The sequence below is a fragment of the Anser brachyrhynchus genome (genome assembly GCF_964034855.1).
Source record: "Anser brachyrhynchus genome assembly, chromosome: 1".
Lineage (NCBI taxonomy): Eukaryota > Metazoa > Chordata > Aves > Anseriformes > Anatidae > Anser > Anser brachyrhynchus.
The window spans coordinates 191,044,607-191,062,595 of NC_137694.1; the positions used below are offsets into that span (position 1 = coordinate 191,044,607).

The 17,989-nt window shown below is 42.4% G+C and overlaps 1 protein-coding gene across 8 annotated transcripts in view; it reads left to right on the forward strand.

Moving 5' to 3' along the window:
* Positions 1-17,989, forward strand: part of LOC308188390 (phospholipid-transporting ATPase IB-like) — a 302,947-nt gene that overhangs the window by 136,596 nt on the left and 148,362 nt on the right. For all 8 annotated transcript variants that reach the window (XM_080577315.1, XM_080577312.1, XM_080577316.1 and 5 more), the window contains one exon: positions 17,265-17,448. In XM_080577315.1, the coding sequence (XP_080433441.1) occupies positions 17,265-17,448 (184 nt within the window). The remainder of the gene's footprint in view (positions 1-17,264; positions 17,449-17,989) is intronic.

The window sequence follows — 17,989 nt, forward strand, 5'->3', positions numbered from 1 at the left end:
TCGTGTATGAACATCTGTACTGGACCAGACCCAATCTAGTCCAGTTTTGTTTCAGTGACCATTGGTATCTGATTTGGAAAAATGATGTAATCACTGAATGTGGGATCTCTTTTACCAATAGCTGCCTCTGCATCTTGTTTTCATGATCCTTGATTAATTATTTTCATTAACTTAAAAAAAAAATAGTTTCCCCTGAATGTGTTAACTTCTAATCTTGATTAGAGATTGGTCTCTAATCACAGCCTGAGCAGAGGGTGCTATGTACTGTGCTGAGAAAGTACTTCCTTTTGCTTGTAAGTCTGTCTGGTAAAATTTGTTGGATGCCATCAAGTTCCTGCGTTTTAAGAATTGATGAATAATCATTTCCTGACTGCTTTTCCCCTGCAGCCACCTCATCAAATGAACCTCTAGCGTGTTGACTTAGTTGCCTTTTTCAGATAGTGGTCCTTGCTCAAAAGTACTTTCACATATATGGTCTTCCACGCCTCCCTCTTTTAGACCTTTCCTACTTCTTTTTATCAGTTCGAGAGATAAGAGTTGCCTGTTCAGCAAGTGGATACACCATGAATTTATACAGTAGCATAAGGGTTTTTGGGTCATCTATACTTTACTGTTGTATAAAATTGTTTCCTTTTTGGACATAACTGAGCAGTTTCCTTAGCAGGAGCTGAGATTCCTAAGTCCAGAAATATGATGTGCTACAAAGCTTTGCCTAACAACTGGTGCACTGAAGGTCTGCAGACATCTGCCTTGTAGGTGGTCAAGGACAGAAAGACCAAGACAAAAGGTTGTTGGTAGAGCTGGCAGGTAGCTATTGTGCCTGGATTTGTATGAGATGCCTAAAATAGGTTTCCATGTGTGTAAGTGCATTTAAGGGCTGGCTTTGGTAGTTGGGTTCCCCTTCCCTTTCCTGAAAAGGATGCCCATGTCAGAGTGCGAGATAACAAGAAGAAGCCTGAGTCTGCAGAAGCAGCACTTGAGGGTAGTTTCGGGAGGTGAGAGGAGCAGGACAGTGGATCCTGATCACCAAACTCTGTTCCTGCTGTAATTCTGCCACTTATTCAGCAGTAAAACACCTCCATCTCATCTGGCTTTTTATCCCTGTCACCTGAAGAAGACTTAGTCACCTCTCTGCATCTAAAGGAACAACTTGGTTTTCCTTACCTGTTTTGTGCATCTGGGACATGGTCATTTAAATCTAACCACAGAGGTTAGTTTTCTCGGCAGTTAAGTAACTTCCAATTAGAGATGAAACATCAGAAAACCAGCAGACGTCTTGCTGAACCCTGGGAGGGTAAAATGTAATACAAATTCAAAGGAGTCATAGGCTGTTGAGGTTTGTGTGTGTGTGTCTTAGTGTTCTTCTGTAAACACCATAGCAGCCTGTCAGCAAAACAGGGTATTGGGAACAGCCGAAAGTCTGGATGTCTTTACTCAAGTGATGCCAGAGGAGTTTGTCACTGGAAGCTCTCCAGTGAAAGGATGTTGAAAGAAAGGTGAGGCAGTGAAATGGAAGACAGAAGAAGGAATGTTAAGCGGCGTGGAAAGGAAAGAGGGAGGTCATGTTTGTTTTTGCTAATTATGATTTCAGGAGAGTAACTGGCTGCAAAATTACTTAATTATCTTGTGTTTATTGTAAACTCCTATGCTTTTTCTGAAGACATGAGAAGTGCTTTTCCTTCATAAATCATGTTAAATCAAAGCACTTTCATTATATTACAGGGCTCTATAAATTGATGTCACAACTAAAGGAAAACACTTTTATCTGCAAGCACTTAAGAACACTGCCACTTTCAGAACCATGTAAGACATTACTAGCTGGCTTGTTCGACTCCTTTCAGCTTTCATGCTGACATGTACCATATTGAAGGCATTGGTTGTTTGTATAATACTTGGTTTGATCTTTTTTCCTTTTTTGCCTTCAGTACTGTTGAATCAATCAAATGAAGTTACTGCCTTGTTGGGCATTAGCATACATTTAGATGGTTCTGCATTAAGAACTGTTGACAGAGGAAAAGGCTTTTAAGTCAAAAAGGAGAGTAAACAGTATGACCGCAGCTGCTTTGAGGTGTGCTGTTATTTCTGACCCATGTATGTTTGAAAATGAGCCTGCTTGTACTAGCAATTATTGCAGTTGAAATTACATACTTGTGAAAGGTTCCCCCCCTTCCCTTTTTTTTTTCGTTCTTAATTTTAATTCCTTTATCTCTAGCAATGAGGCAAATGCTACAAATAGAGAGAGGATGCTCAGTGGCACTTGGGATGGTTTGCTCTGTTCATTGATTAGCCAGCACGACTGAGCTGATGTCTTTATCTGCGTGTGCTGAAATAGTAAAGCAGCGACAGTTGCTAAAGCTAAATATTCAGAATTGCTGCAGGACACTTGGATCTGACTTCCCTTGCAAACTTTTCTTAAGTTGGATTTCTTTGTAGACCTGGATTCTCCAAATGTTTGACTGATCATCTGGACCTTATTCAAGTCTCATTAAAATCAATGGAAGAATTTCTGATGTCAGTAAACTTTAGATTGGGCACATAGTAATTAACTATTAAGTGGAGTAAAGAGCCACTTAAAATGTATCTGTGGCTTTCCTAATAGTGGTCTTTTTTATGATGTTCTGTAGATGCCGTGGATATGTAGTCAAACATGGGAAGAGGCAGGAATTGAGATGTGGCTCAGATATAAAAGGCTGGGAAATCTTAATGTTGTCCATGATGTTTATGGCACAGTGCAACAGAAAGGGGTTTTGTTTGTCTAACGACCTCCATTCCAGCTCTTCGGTCAAATCTCTTTTTTTGCGCTGAAACACAAATAGGTATGACAGCTGGAATCTTCCTAAATGCTAATATATATGCCAAAGTTTCACAGCAGCTGTTACATAGAAACGAGACTAATGAGCAGTTTCCTCTACTGTTTATTCCTGATCAGTTCTCTTTAATTAGGAGAATTAGATCTAGTACTTAGTTTTCTTTTTCTCCAGCAAAGGTGAGGGAGAGAAACTAGAAGTGTCTGTTACCACACAATCTGACTTTCTCCGAAAGCAGGGTTATGATCAGACATTATGCACTAATGAGAAAAATGATAATTTAAAACAAAATGAAAATCAAACTTTTTGTTAGCTGACCCTTTTGGAGGGAATCTTTACCATGTGGAACAACTACTTGCTGGATCAGAGCAATTTCTGGCTGTCTAGCTTTCTCAAGAGGTCTTGTTTATTTCTTTCAGTGGGTTGGCTTTTATACCAGATGTGTGTGTTTTTTTTTCCTGAAGAGTCTGTGGCGTAAAAAATAATTAAGAAATTTTATAGTACCTATCCCAAAGCAACATTAACTTATTTAAAGTTGCCAAGTCTAATGCATGTTACCATCTGATGTATACCTACTGTTAAAGTACCAAAATCCAAAGTTAAGGAAAAGAGGCACAAAGTAATGTAAATTTCAACACCAGTGGATTTATTCAGCCAGAAGAAAGGGGACGATGTGACAGTGTGAAGTCTGAAGTGCTGATGGAGAAGGAAAGGCAAGGCCAGAGGGAGAAGATTGTTTACCTGGAGAACATGCTTCAGTAGCATAGGATGATAACTACATGCAGGGTAAGATGATGAGGCTCCACACTGCCTTTCCCCTACTGCAGCTCCTAGTTAACACTGTCTCTCACTGGAGACGTGCTTAATAGCAATGCAGCACGTGTACTAAACATACCTGTAGGAAATTCAGGCCTCATCGTGCGTGACAGAACCACATGGGAACTCGCTTTAGGGACAATATCACTTCTTCAGTAGTAAAGTCCCAGCATTGTCACTAAATTGAAACCTTAGTGATAAAACAGTTTAGATGGAGGGGACCTCTGGAGGCCTGGTCAACTTCTTGCTCAAGGTAGGATTATTGCCGTCCCCAGTAGATCCTGCCAGCTTCCCAGTAGATCCTGACTTTCTTCAGTTGAAGCATGAAAAACTCTTTATGAGCAGAGATTCCACAACCTCCCTGGCAAGTCTGTTCCATTGCTCGATACCTTCATGAAAATGTCCCTGATATCCAACCTCCACCTCCTGATTTGCGATCTGTGGCTGTTGCCCCTTGTTACGTTGTTTGACGTGATGAGGTTGAGATTCCACTTTGCGTAGTTGTTCTCCACCCGTTGGCTGCCTCTTCACCAGGCTGCACAAGCCCAAGTGACACAGCTGCTTCTTACAGTTCATGCGTTTTAGAACCCTGACCATCGTCGTAACTCTCTGCTGGACTCTTTCCAGTTTCTCAGCATCCCTTTGCAACTTGGGGTCCAAACCTGGGCGTCTTACAGATGTTGCATCAGCTGTGTTGAGGAGAGAAGTGGTAGTAACTTCTGTCTGTGTCCTGGTCACACTCCTAATGTACTCAGTACCCAAACTTAATGGCGGTAAAGTGCACTTTTGTCTCATTGAAGCTGCTGCCAGCCATAACTCTGAGGTCCTTTCCAGCAGGTCTGCTACTTGGTCTTCCCATCCTGCACCAATGCATGGGGTTCTTCTGTCCCAGGTGTGGACGTTGCCTTTCTCCATGTGAGCTTCATGAGGTTTGGCCCCAGTTTTCTCAAGATCCCTGTGAATCAAAGCACCATGATTCCTCACCATCTAGGCCCCAAGTGTCACCTGCAGACTTGCTGAGGGTATCCTTTTTGTTAGCATCTGCGTTGCTGATGGTGTTGAGCAGAATGGACCCTCAGGCTTCTCTAACTGTTACCAGCTGGACACTGTAAGCTTGACCTTACTCAAGTGGATTATATTTTATATGAAAAATAATGAATACATTATGTCTCAAATGCATTTAAGCAGTTGGATTCTCACTTGGGCTAATTGCTTTGCCCTGTTCCAGCATGTTGGCTTGTGTTTGGGTTGTTTGTGCTGGGGATGAAAAGTGTAAATGAGAACAAAAAGCTGTATTCCTAAAAAATTAAGCAACAGGGAATCTACAGTACAATTAGAGCCAAATGCATTTAGAGACTAAGCAGATTTTTTGTTCCACGTAGTTTTTTATTTTTTCTTTTACGTCTAAGATTTAGTAATTTACTTTTTTTGGCATTCAATCTGTTTTTAAAGATTTTTAATCTGAAGTGTTAGCTTTGATTTTTAGTCATGATCAAGAGTGACTGTAAGGCTATTTGTAGACTGTAATCTTGATGTTTTTCCATTATACCCATGGGAGAGCTGCTCATGTAATATCTTTCTATCTTCATGAACTGAGTGTTTTGATACTTTAATGTTCGAAGTTGCTGAGCCCTCCTGGAATTTTGCAGTAGAAACCCTTGACTATGCCTTGCACATCCCTGCCAGCAAACGTCTAGCAATGCTACTGACCCTATTACGAGAAAGTGAAATGCTGTGGCAGGGGTGGAGAGAATTGTACAGATGTAGAGAAGCTGAAGTTGCCTTTCAAAACTTACTTTAAGGAAAATTTAGTGCCCTGAAGATGCATATTGGCAGCCCAGCAAGACAGCTGCATTTGTCTGCAGTTAGCCTACAATCTGCACCACGTAGACCCTGTGAATTCCCATACTCAATTGTCATCAAAAGAATCAGCACCTCGGATTTTTGGACATTTGCGATCAGTCTCTAGCCTATTGTTGCATATTTCCTCTTCTCCTCCTCCCTTCCCTTTGGCTCTTTTTGGCTCAGAGTCTAAAATATAGTATGTGGTTTAGTGTGCCTTGTAACCTGCATTGTAGTTTTAAGTTGCAAAGTTAGCAGGAGCTCAGAGAAAGTGCTGTACGTCTGCTGAATCTTTCAGACATCAGAGCTTTTCACGTTACCAGTTCTGTGTTCAGCTTCTGCAACTTATCTCAAGAGCTTTCCAGTTGCCATGAGTACAGAAGCGGTCATATTTAATGAGCTCGCCTTTTACCTCGATTACTGATGGTCTGATGGCTGCGGCACTTTTCTCACTGTGTACTATTTAGAAAATGAGTTGCTGTTTTGAATTTTGTCGATGTTAAATACATGAACTCAATCTGACATACAGTAGACAGATTTACATGAACTGCGTAAAGCCCAAGTCTTAGCATGTAACGTTAAAAAAAAAGGGAGGGGGGGAAGGAAAAAAAAAACAGTGCATGCTGCTACAAAAGCCATTTTATAATCATCAGATGAGTATAGGCTCTACTAAAGCCTTTCTTAGTCAGAAAGCACCGTGAGCTGACTTACTTTTCGTGGCTGGGTTTAAAAAAGAAAGCATCTGCTTACCCGTACAGATATATTCTGGTATATGTGGAGAAGTATTCTGTCTCATTCACAAAAGCACCTTTCCTGCTGCCTATAGGCCATGAATATTTTCAGCATTGGGAAGTCATTTCTTTTTCTCATAGGTTTTCTACCTTTAAATCTTGTTTGAGTCACGAAGAGTATCTGTGAATACAGTTCAACTCCTAGCAGTTCTTCCCCCCCAGGTTTTCCCAGGTAACTTTTTAAGGAGCTGTTTCATATGGTCTGGCTCACTTACCTCTTTCGGTAGTAGCCCAGGCCATGCGTGTTTTACCTTAGCAATAATAAGGTAGCTCTGTCTGATGCTTCACTTCCGTGGGCACTAATAAGCTGGACTTCCTCCAGTTCAGTGTTACTGTGGCACTAATGGTCTGAATCAGTCCAGTGCTTAAAATCGCTGTAGCAGTGAGAGGAAACTATCCTCTTTTATTCTTGACCAGTCTGGTATAAAAATGAACGTGCAGGAAACCTCCTGTCCTCTGCTCCTGGTAATGGGCTGGTAGTTCGTACTGCCTCTCAGTTGCCCAGCATTTCCCCTTAGAAGAGCACAAGTTAATAGAAAAGGGCTCATTATAATGTCAGCTGAAAGTTGTCAAAGCTGGTTCCTTAACTCCAGGAAAGAAGCTCCTTCAGGCAATATCCTGCTGCCTGCTTCCAGCAGGTTAACTTTTTAAAATGTACCTACCCTCTCTGTCCTGTTCTAAAACTCCTCGTGATGTCTGTTCAGGTATCTGGTTTTATTCTCCTTAAGTAAAAGGGGTGGTGAAAGGGACAATGTATCCTGGCATCTGTTACTTAGCACTAACTGCAGCATTTTGTGGCCTTTTTATAAAGGCGCAAAGGTTTGACATCTTGAAGACCTGGCTCCTAGTTCTGTACTGCACTGCAGTCTAACTTAAGAAGCAAAATTGTTGGCCTAGTTCAGGTTTTTAATCAAAATACTTGTGCTTTCTTGACTGTTCTGTGCTCCTGGACCTCTGTCTGTACTGGTAGGTCAGAAACACGGATGAGACTAAAACTAAAAATCATATGTACAAATGAAAATCGGCTCTGAGATTTGAGACGCATTCAGGAAATGAGAACAGCAGTTTCTTTGATACATTTTTCTCAAAATCCCTGAAGATTTCTTTTAATAATAGCGAGGTGGCCAGCTTGAATCTTTGAAAAGCAGCATAATTCCACAAGCATAATCCAGAAGTCAGTGCAAGTCTGGAAAAAACAGAGGCAGGTGAGGCTTGCTAGGCTTTTACCCTTGTGTTAAAGCAGGTCGTGTGCTGGTGCCCCGTGTGACACCCGAGGTGTGGGCTATCAGTTCCATGCGTTCTCCTTTGCAGTGGAGTCCTCAGGTTTGAAAGGAGCTTCAAAATGAGGGGTGCAGGGGACCAATGTGTGCTATGTTCGCCCTGCTGTCTTTTCTGTTTTGCTGCTACATAAGTAGCTGCTATTCATAGCTGCTTGGTTCACAAACAACAGTGATTCTCCATCTTAAACCTGATTTCTGAAACGTTCCCTGAGATGTGAATATGTTGGAAACATGTAAAGATGCTCAGTTTTGTGAGAAAGCAGATACGACTGCAGGAAAAACTTCATCACTGAGGAAGAGAGAACTGTGGCAAGCTGGAGGTGATGGATCCAGAGGTCCTGGAGTAGCATTGCCCGAGTGTCCTGGAAGAGTTCCCAGACGGTAGCATCCATCCCCTGGCACGGGGATGCCTCTGCACAGGGCACCTTGTCCTTGCTAGGACAGTCATGCATCGAAACAGTGTGTTAGTGGGGCATGTGTCTCCCAGAAATACGGCAACGTTAGTGACCGGCCATTGGCAGACATACTATCACTAAACTTTCTTGGTGTAAATTTGGTCATATTAACTTGTATAGTTAACGACTGCGCACAACGAAAGAACTTTTCTACCGTAGGTAATGTGTTCTATTGCTTCCAGTTAATCTGACTTCGCTCTGGAATATTAATTCTTTTTTTCTCTTTACCTTCCCTGCTTCATCCTGGAGTAGTAAAGAATAGTTCGTTTGGAAGGGTCCCCAAAGATCAAGTCCAACTGCCTGACAACTGCGGGGCTAACAAAAAGTTGAAGCGTATTCTTCAGGGCACTGTCCAAATCCCTGTTGAGCACAGACAGGCACAGGGCATCAACCACCTTGCTAGGAAGCCTGTTCCAGTGTTTGAACACCCTCACACATAGTAAGCATGCCTTGAATAGTTTTCTTGAAGTTAATACTTAACCTGCCTTTGAACAGAGTGCAGATTTAATAGTTTACCAAGACGGAGAAATAAAAGGGAGCTGGTTCCAGTCAGACTTCCAGGTGTCAGTATCTTTTCTGTCTAAAAGTGGCATGATTTTTTTTTTTTAATCTTGGTGTGCACACACTGGTGCTCAACTTCCCTAGCTGTTGAGAGCTTTGAAAACTGGAAATTCACTTCTTTTCTAATGCATAAGGGTTTGGGGACTTGACTTCAAGCTTCAGACTTGACTTTTGTGCTTGTTAAATAGGGGCTTGACTGCAGGGAAGGGTGGGAAATACCTTGGACTTCAGTGTTGTCATGAAAAGAATTGGGGGCAGGAGGGACTATTGTCTTCTTTCACGGGTACAGCAGCATTCTGACCTCTGAGGTGTACTGGTAATTCTGAAACTGAAAGTCTCACTTTTCTTAAATGGGTGGTGTTTTCATTGTGGTTAGTGACCCCTCAGCACGATATTCTGTTACGCTACAGCCCTCTCACAATGATTACTGGGTAAGGCAACCTGCTTGAGACTCCATCAGTCTCTTCCAGGAGCAGCCATTCAGAGATCCTCTGACTTTGAAAAGTAGTACGGAGTTGCAAGTTGATCATTTTTGTGTGTTATCATTTTAAATTCCAGGTGACTTTTTTTCGGAAGGGAAGGAAAATGAGTCATGCTGAGTTACTTGAAATCAGAAGGAAGAAATGAAGCTGTCAGAAAGAGATCTCAAATCTAATAGCTACATCGCACTTCATCTTCCTCCCCCACCAGTGTTCAGGGTTTATTTCTCAGGTGTAAGGTTGGTACTGGGAGAAGCAGAGGTGTGCAGCAGTAACGGTTGGGGCTAACAGGGCTCCTCTGCTGGTCCTAGAGGCAGGTGCCCAGTGTGGCTCTCCCCATTTAGGCTGGCTTCACCGCAGGGCACAATCCCTCTCAATGGGCTGAAGTGCTCATTAATTGCCACAGTCTCCGTTGTCGCTGAATGTCACCGAGTGTTTCAAAACTCTGTAAGCAGCCGTGCTGGGTGAAACGCATGCGCTCTCCCCGTGCGTGCGCTTGAGGTTATGAAGGCGCTCGTCTGTATGCTTCAGAATGAATTTTTTTTGCTCTGTCATTAGGAAAAGAGAGATTTCTCTCCTGCATATGAACTGCTCAGCCTGATTAGCATGGAAATGAAAGTGCCTTAATCAGCTTGGGGTGAGGGAAGCTCAAAATTAATTTGATACATTAGTTTCACTTAAAAAACCTATTATAGCTTTTGCCACTAGCGACCGTTATAGTTAAAAATGCAAAACAGTTTCCCATTCAACACCGTGTTTATGCCAACTCATCACTTTCCAAACGCTTCGTTTTCCAAAGTAGGTTTTTCATGTTTTATCTTTGTCCCGTAAAGCAGGCTGGGGGAACAGCAAGCGAGATGGAAACAGGCAGGAGCGATATCAAAGAGCACAAAGATGCTGACTTGAAACTTAACCCTGCGTTCGCTCGGGCACCGTGTATTATATCACACTGCTAAATACACTGAATCCAGTTTATAAGGAGATTATTTCATAGTCCTTGCCCTGTGGAGATCACTTCAGTGGCAACCGCGAGTGACAAATGAATTGCAGAGATAATGGAATGCAAGTGGGGAATTCTCCAGTGATATTGAAAAGGGAATGTATATATTGAGAACAAACATCTTTGGTTTTGTGATAAAAAGGTAATAAAAGAATTTGAGCCTTCCTCTTCAGAAGGCTGTGCATGATTCAGTGGCTTTATAATTATCGAGACAGATTTATCTTAAAGAAGACATTTCTATTATTCCTAAAGTGAAGCAGAAGGAACTATTTGGTACCTGGTAAATTAAAAAGAATTGCAAAGTGTTCTATAAGCATGTATGCAGAAGTGTGAGCGTGCGTTGTGATGTATAGAGTTATTCTAAGCATTAAAAGCATTAAAAAACTGTTCTGCATAGCCTGAAATTTTGAGTTAATACTTGCTCAGAAAGTCAAGTATGAAGGAAGACTTTTTTTGTAGTTAAAACAAGATGAAAAGAGACTCCTGGTAAGTAAAATATAATATAGAACGTTTTTTATGTTTGCAAATAGTCTTGAAATCAGTATGATAAATTTGCATCAGTGAAGGCTGTTTGGAGGATAGTCTGCTCAGGAAAAATGAGCAGGGCGTGGAGAAATGCAATCACAGCAGGAATGACAAAGAGGGATGAAGCTGTGGATGTTTTTACAAAAGCTGGTAGAGGTTTGATAACGCATTCAGTTGTTTCTTCAGAAGAGCTTGGGCCAGGAAAATACCATGGGAAAGAATTGGCAAGAGCAGGAATTAAAGTGAGGAAGTAGGAATTGCAAGAGAAGGGAAGGAGGGCATCATAGGTCAATTTGTTCAACGCCAGGTGCCTGTGGAGGGACCAAGTGGGTGTTCAACCTTGCCAAACAAGCATTCAAGAGGGGAAAAGCTCCTGTACCTGGGGAGTATTTAGCACTGCAGTAATGTAAGATGGGTTTCATCCCATCTGTAGCAGGCATTTTGGTGTGAGCTAGTCAGCTTCAGCCCCTTTACCTAGGTGGAAAGAGAAAGGGCAGCTTGTAAGAGAAAATGAGCTGTGCCCTTAAAGTACATGTCTGAAGCAGGCCAGATGGATTGCACTCCACAAGTGCCTGTTTTTCTCCACTGACTATAAAAGGAGTGTGCCATGAGCAGCAGATAGAGATGTCTCCGTTGGAGGCACTTACACCTAGGCAGATGAATTCCTTTGGTGCTTTTTATGAACATCAGGCTATCCATCAGTTCACTTAGTGCTGTCTCCAGAGCTGTAAGTACTGCACCAGAGCCAGTCCCTGGGAAACCTGGATGTCAGCAGGCGAAGTAGATTTGAAGTGCTTGGTAAATGAAAAGCATTCAGCGTAAGGCACGTTTTGAGTCAACACGACGTGTGCGTGTTTTCCTTCATTGCTGTTTCAAGTCTGTGCAAGATGTCTCAGAGCCTTGTGGATGTGATTCAAGACCAGCCCCTTGCTTGGATGACACGTGGTTGAAGTCTCCACACCGGTGTGTGTCAGAAGAAATCAAAGTCTAATTAAAAGCCGCTAAGTATGATGTCACGGTAACATTCCTTGCTTTCTGAATGCTACTCTTAGTGGTGCTTTAATTTACCTTGCTCCTCTTTCTGAGGATCAGTGCATATACTTAAATGTCAGTGTTATTGATAGCTCTCAGCTTTTTCTGGGCTGTGTCCCATCTCTGCCTTCTCTGAAGATGAGGTCACTGAGCATTTTGAAGTACTGGTGCATTTTACGATAGAACAGGGTAAAATCATGCTCGCTGCAATAAAGGTAGGCTCTTGAGAGCCTCTTGTGTTGCATTAACGAGGTAATTCAAGGAAGCAGAATATCAAATTAATGTTTCATGTTAAAGACATTAATGTCTGTGTTTGATCCCTGTTACAGCGTGGAAGCAGGAGGTAATACTTGAAACAGTTTCCTTCGTTGCTTTCCCCTTTTTTCTTTTTTTTTTCACAAATTAACATTATCTGTTCGAGTAAGAATGTCTTAATACCTTTCATTGAATTAGGGGTGGGAGACGTATGCAGTTTGCAATAGAAATGCTCCAGGCTCCCTTGGTTTAAGGGGGGAAAAAAAAGGCGTAGAGGGAGCAGAGGAGAGGGAGAACAAGTACCAAGCTGTGCCTTGCTCAGGTGGGCAGATGTACAGGGAGGGCAGATGGCCTTGTAACGTGGTCTGATTATAAGCTCATCTCTTATAAATTATTTAACCTTGTTCTTTATTGATAATGTTTTCTATATACAGTCGATAACCTCAATTAATATTGAGACTACATTTATTTTTCATCTGTGGTTTGGAAACAATCAAGTTTTTAAAAATACTGTTACCAAAATGGGCTTCTCAGTAAAATATTTATTTTTGAAGATATCTTCACTTCATTTTTCGATGTCATCTCTCAATGAAAGACGACAGATCTGTTAGGAATTTTTGAATTGCTTTGGTTGTCCCACATGTATTCCTAGTGAAAAAAATAGAACTGGAAAATCCTTCACCTGTGCTTCAAGTCTCTTAAAGCAAACCCGAGCAAATCTTCTAGCGAAATGCTGAGTAGAGCATTTTTCTAAACAGGCAAGACGTGTCATATAAGAAGCTTGCTCATGGATGTGTCTACCCAGGCTGAAGAAGCCACTGCTTCTCAGAAAGGGTAGTCTTTTCCAACCTTAATGATTCTATGAACTGCAAACTGAAGGTTTAAAACTGTCGGGAGCTGATCAGCAGAAGGCACTTAGCATTGCTCTGTGGGCACCGGCTGTGTCACTGCTCAGTGCCCTGTGCTGCTTTCTCAAGTAATAGAGGGACTTGAACAAAAGCATTTAGTAATAGTAAAAATATTGAAGCACATTGCCTGAAAACTACTTACCTGTATCTCCTTCCAGTTTTGTTATGGATTTAAATGATTCGAGGATAATTAGATCCACATCTTTTTGAAGGTCCCTGGCTCTGGGCTGTGTCTCCCGCAACTTCTTCCCAAGGCACAGGGCTTTGGGCCCTCTGTTGCCTCCACCCATCCCATTATGGGGGAGGTAACGTGGCACTTACGCACCAGTCATCTCATTCAGGAAACTGCTTTCTGTATTAATCCATTAAAGATACCTGATAAAGACAGCTTTGAGCCTGAGGATCCCAGTGGTGGTCACACAGCAGACCTCCTGTGTGGCTGACACCTGACTTCATGCACCCCTTCCATCTCCGTTGAACACTTTATATTGTACAACCAAATGTTGTATACTAAAAACTTTCTAAAGGCACAGTCCTGAACACAGCTCTCTGCAGCCTGAAGAGCTTACGTGCAGATTTGCTGGGAAGCGGTTTGAGCAGGAACCTCGGGACTTGATCCTGTCACTGTAATGGTATCTGAGCTCTGACTTTTTATTTTCCTCCCAGGAATATGCTTAGAAGAGAGAATTGGCCTAGGCTATGTTGATCGTTTCTGTTTTTAAAGATACTTTAAAGATACTTTTTAAAGATACTTTAGGGTAGAGACAATAAAAATAACTTATGTGTAAACTTTTCCAGCGAACCCTCTGAAGTTTTGCTCTAAGAAGCTTTTTAAGAGGCGCTGCTGGCTGACCACTTGATTAGCGCCTGAGTAAGCACAAGATTTTGATGCAGCTGATGTTTTGCTCACATCTTAATTCTTATTTGGGTATATATCCAGGCAAGGCTTACATCCTGATACTGCTGCATTAACCTCTGCAGTGAAAGCCAGGGATGTTCCACCCAAATGAGAATTACCCATAGCTGCGTGTCGCTGCAAAATTTTTCTCCAAAGTAGCTGGATCTTTCCTAGTGCTTTTTACTTTGAACTTACTCATTTGTCCAGGAATCTTTGTAAACTTGGCTGATCCTCCTCCCCTCCCAAGCTATCACCTGGGGGAAGCTTCAGGTTAATAGTGTCCTGAGCTTAATCTTCCACTTCCTCATGTAGACAGCCCATAGACTGGGGGGAAACGAACTGCAGCTCTGATCATCGTGCTGAGGGGATTAATGTCGCCTCGCGCAGCGTGGTGGGACCAAATAGATTACAAGGAGTACAGAAGAGGTTTGGAAGCTGAGAGGGAGGTGGGAGGGGTGTAAAACCCCTCAGGAAATCAGGAGCCATCTCAATTTGCAGCTTTTGTAGCCGTAATGCTGTGTGCAGCAAAATGTGTTCTCGGCGCTTTGGGGATGGACTTGATGGAAGGGGGCTGTGGAGGAGTGCAGGGAGGCAGGGTAAAGAGGATAGTTATTATCAAACTTCAATTTAGATTAAATAACTATAATCAAGGAACTCCTTGTGCTGAAATCTTCTCTTAGAAATCTTCTCTTAGGTTTAATTTTATATCAAATGCAAAGAGATTTTTTGTGCTTAAAGCATATATCTAGTTTTCACTGCAGCTCATTTAGCCATTTTTGTATTAGGTATATGAAGATGTGAGTTTCTACCTGTGGGTGTTATGTGACTGTGGGTACGTTTAGGTTCATCTGGTCTAGATGGGAAAAGCATGCTCATGTGTCCATTAGGTGATAGTTCATAAACTTGTATTTGGGCATTCAATTGATTTGACAACTAGTGGTCACTAATCACAGATTCGTAGAATCATTAAGGTTGGAAAAGTCCTCCAACATCATCTGGTCCAACCAGCCCCCTGCCACGAATGTCACCCACTAAACCATGTCCCCAAGCACCACGTCCAACCTTTCCTTGAACACCCCCAGGGACGGTGACTCCAGCTCCTCCCTGGGCAACCCGTCCCAATGCCTGACTGCTCTTTCTGAGAAGAAATGTCTCCTCATTTCCAACCCGAACCTCCCCTGGCACAACTTGAGGCCATTCCCTCTAGTCCCATCACTAGTTACCTGTGAGAAGAGGCCGACCCCCAGCTCCCCACACCTTCCTTTCAGGTAGCTGTAGAGAGCAATAAGGTCTCCCCTGAGCCTCCTCTTCCCCAGACCAAACCACCCCAGTGCCCTCAGCTGCTCCTCGCAGGACTTGTGTTCCAGGCCCTTCACCAGCTTCTAAGGGCGAAGTCCATTTAAAGTCCGAAGGCCCACCCATACACTGCAGGCACAGGGCAAATGCAGGCTCCATGCCACAGCCCAACTGCATGAGAACAAGCCCAAGCTTCTCCGCCCCATCCTGGTTATGTCCAAACTTTCTGTAGACAAGCTGCTAGTTTAGTTACAAAATCACAGATACTGCTCACAATATATATATATATATATATATATTTAACCATACCCCTGCTAATTGAAGCGTATTTAAAATCAGGATATTTCTTAGCTATTTCTATTGCCATACAACGGAAAACTAAATGAAAGCCAACAGGCCTTTTGAGAGATTTTTGTCTTGGAGAAGGCAGTCAGCAGATAGGCCCAGCGCTCAGCCGCAGTGAAATAATTACACGCGGGGTCTGCCAAGGCATGTGGCCCCCTGCACCAGAGGTGCCCCTGGGGCTGGTAACTGAGGGCCTGCACACTCGTGAATCCCGTCCCTCTGGAGCACTCATTTTATGGTTTGAAGTCCTTGCCGACTCCCTGCTCCGTGCTTTGCTATTTTATTATGTGAAGATTGGGAGGGTGTGTGCGTGCGTGTATGTATACGAGAAGTTAGAGTCTGATGCAGAGGGCATTCAGAGCTGCTTTATAATTATAAACGGGCACGCTTCATGCTTCTAGGTCAGTTGGTGTGTTGGGGTTTTGTGGGGGTGTCGTGACTGGGCCCCTACAGAGCCCAGTGCTGCTTTTGCTGCCAGGCATCTGAGTGCTTAATAGATCTATCCAGTTGTATTAAGGAAATTTTATGGCCCACTCCACTTCTCCCTTTTTCAGCTTTTAGGAGCAGGACAGCTGCTAGACTTTTCAGGTGTTTTAGTTCACATGTGAATTGTGAGTCCAACATTTTTTTCTTGGAAACTTCCCCCCCCTTGGTTGCTTATCAAGTCTCACCTTAAGAGGTAGTCAGCACAAAACAGTACTGAGAGGACGTTGCTTTTTTAGATCAACAGTAATCCAGCCAGGCATATTAAAAGGCTGTACAAGTTGCTCCCACAGGATCTAGACCCTGGAAAAAAAAAAAAAAGCCCTGTAAAAAGCTTCTGTTTCCCCCATTCCCCAAGCTCCCCCTTCTCCCCCCATTTTCATAGTAAAGCTTTCAGATATCAGTTATATTCTTTTTGTTGAGTGTTATTTGGCTGATTTGATGTGGAGAAGGTTTCTCTAAAGCTTCATTTAAGGGAATATAAAATAATTTAGAACTTTAACTAAAACTGAAGGGGAAAGGAATTAAAGTTGTTTGTACAGATGGGCTTAGAATGGAAATATTTAATTTACATGTAGGTATTTCCAGAATACCTCATATGATTTGGTAACCTGATCCCCCTTGTCATGAAAAAAGCATTTTGGGTGTCTCATCCAATTTCGTAACTTAGTCCTGCGTATTTTTTCCATTTCTCCCTGGTTTAGGTTAGTTTAACTCCATTAAATTCCTTGAATTTTTGTTAAACTGAAACTGATATAAAATGTGGAAAGGATCAGGTTAAAATAACTACCAAAAAATCTGATGAGAGTGTTCAGGTGTTTTGGGGTCAGTCTTTTGGTTTGGAATTGGGTTTGAGTAAGCCCAGGTGGCACCAGCACACAGGACGTATGCAACATATAGAAGAAGGCCTTACTCTTTCTGGTCTAAACTGGGTAGTCTAAGGGTGAAAGAAAGGGTTTGCAAGGGGGGAAATGAGCTGAAAGAGGAAATAAGGTAAGCCTACAGCATGTTTGCCCAGCAACTGAAAATGCTTCAGATTGATTTGTTCTCTGAATATTCGTGGTTTTCTTCCGGCTGGATGGAGATGCAGTGCTGGCAGCAGGTAGGGAAGCCTGCAATGTTAATCATTAAACATGGTAGCTGAAGATGAAACTCCCTTCTCCAGTGTTCCCAGTGTAATACCACTGGTGTACACCAAAGTGTATCAGGTGGGGCTGAGGGACAGAAGAAAAGCTTGAAAGGCTTTCATGTCTGCTTGGTCTTTTTTTAATCATAACATCCTCATATTTTATGCAAATACAAAATTATTTTTAAAGATGCTTTCTCTTTCTGAAATGGTTTGGCACAGGTTCTGAAGCTTAGCTGTTGAATTAAAAAAAAAATCCAGCAACTGCCCTTTGATTATTTCTAAATGTAGATGACAGCTGTCCTTTTGGAAAAGGCACATAACTCAGCATGTGAGAAACTGACACATTTTTCTTTCCTTTTCAGAGTATCTCCTCTACAGAAGTCTGAAATAGTAGACATGGTAAAGAAACATGTGAATGCCATAACACTTGCCATTGGGGATGGTGCCAACGATGTGGGAATGATCCAGACAGCTCACGTCGGAGTCGGGATCAGTGGCAACGAGGGCATGCAGGCAACCAATTGCTCGGATTATGCTATTGCACAGGTCAGAGGCAAAAAACTACAACTGCCATACCCTGCTGTCAGAGCCCCCATGTAGTGCTCGATGGCTTCTCCTAGCCTTCAAGCTAGGAGAATCTCTGCTCTTTTTCTTTTCATGGCAGCATCTAAAACAGATACCTGGGATGTATTTTCGGGATCCATTGTTCTGACTTCTGTATTCTTTGTGACAAAGCTCTGTCCTCCCTCAAAGCTTCAGTTTGTTCCTGCCAGCTGTGCAGTGGCTTGACTGTTCAATAATTGAGGAGAAGCACTTTGTCATACTTATGTTGACGTGCTTTTAAGTGTAACTGTATCTCCCTTGTTCAAGTTCTTTTCCCTTACCATGAATAGGCATTCCAAACAGGTGTGTAAGAGTTTGTTTGGAAATTCTTATTTAGAGGTTGTGTTTTCCTTTTTTATTTCCCCCACCCCCATGATGTATCCAAAAATTGTTCACAGTCCTGAGGAGTTGGACAACATTTTAATTTTAGGTGCATTATTTTGAAGAGTGCTCCCAAACTGTCTTGTAAAATTCTGCACTGATT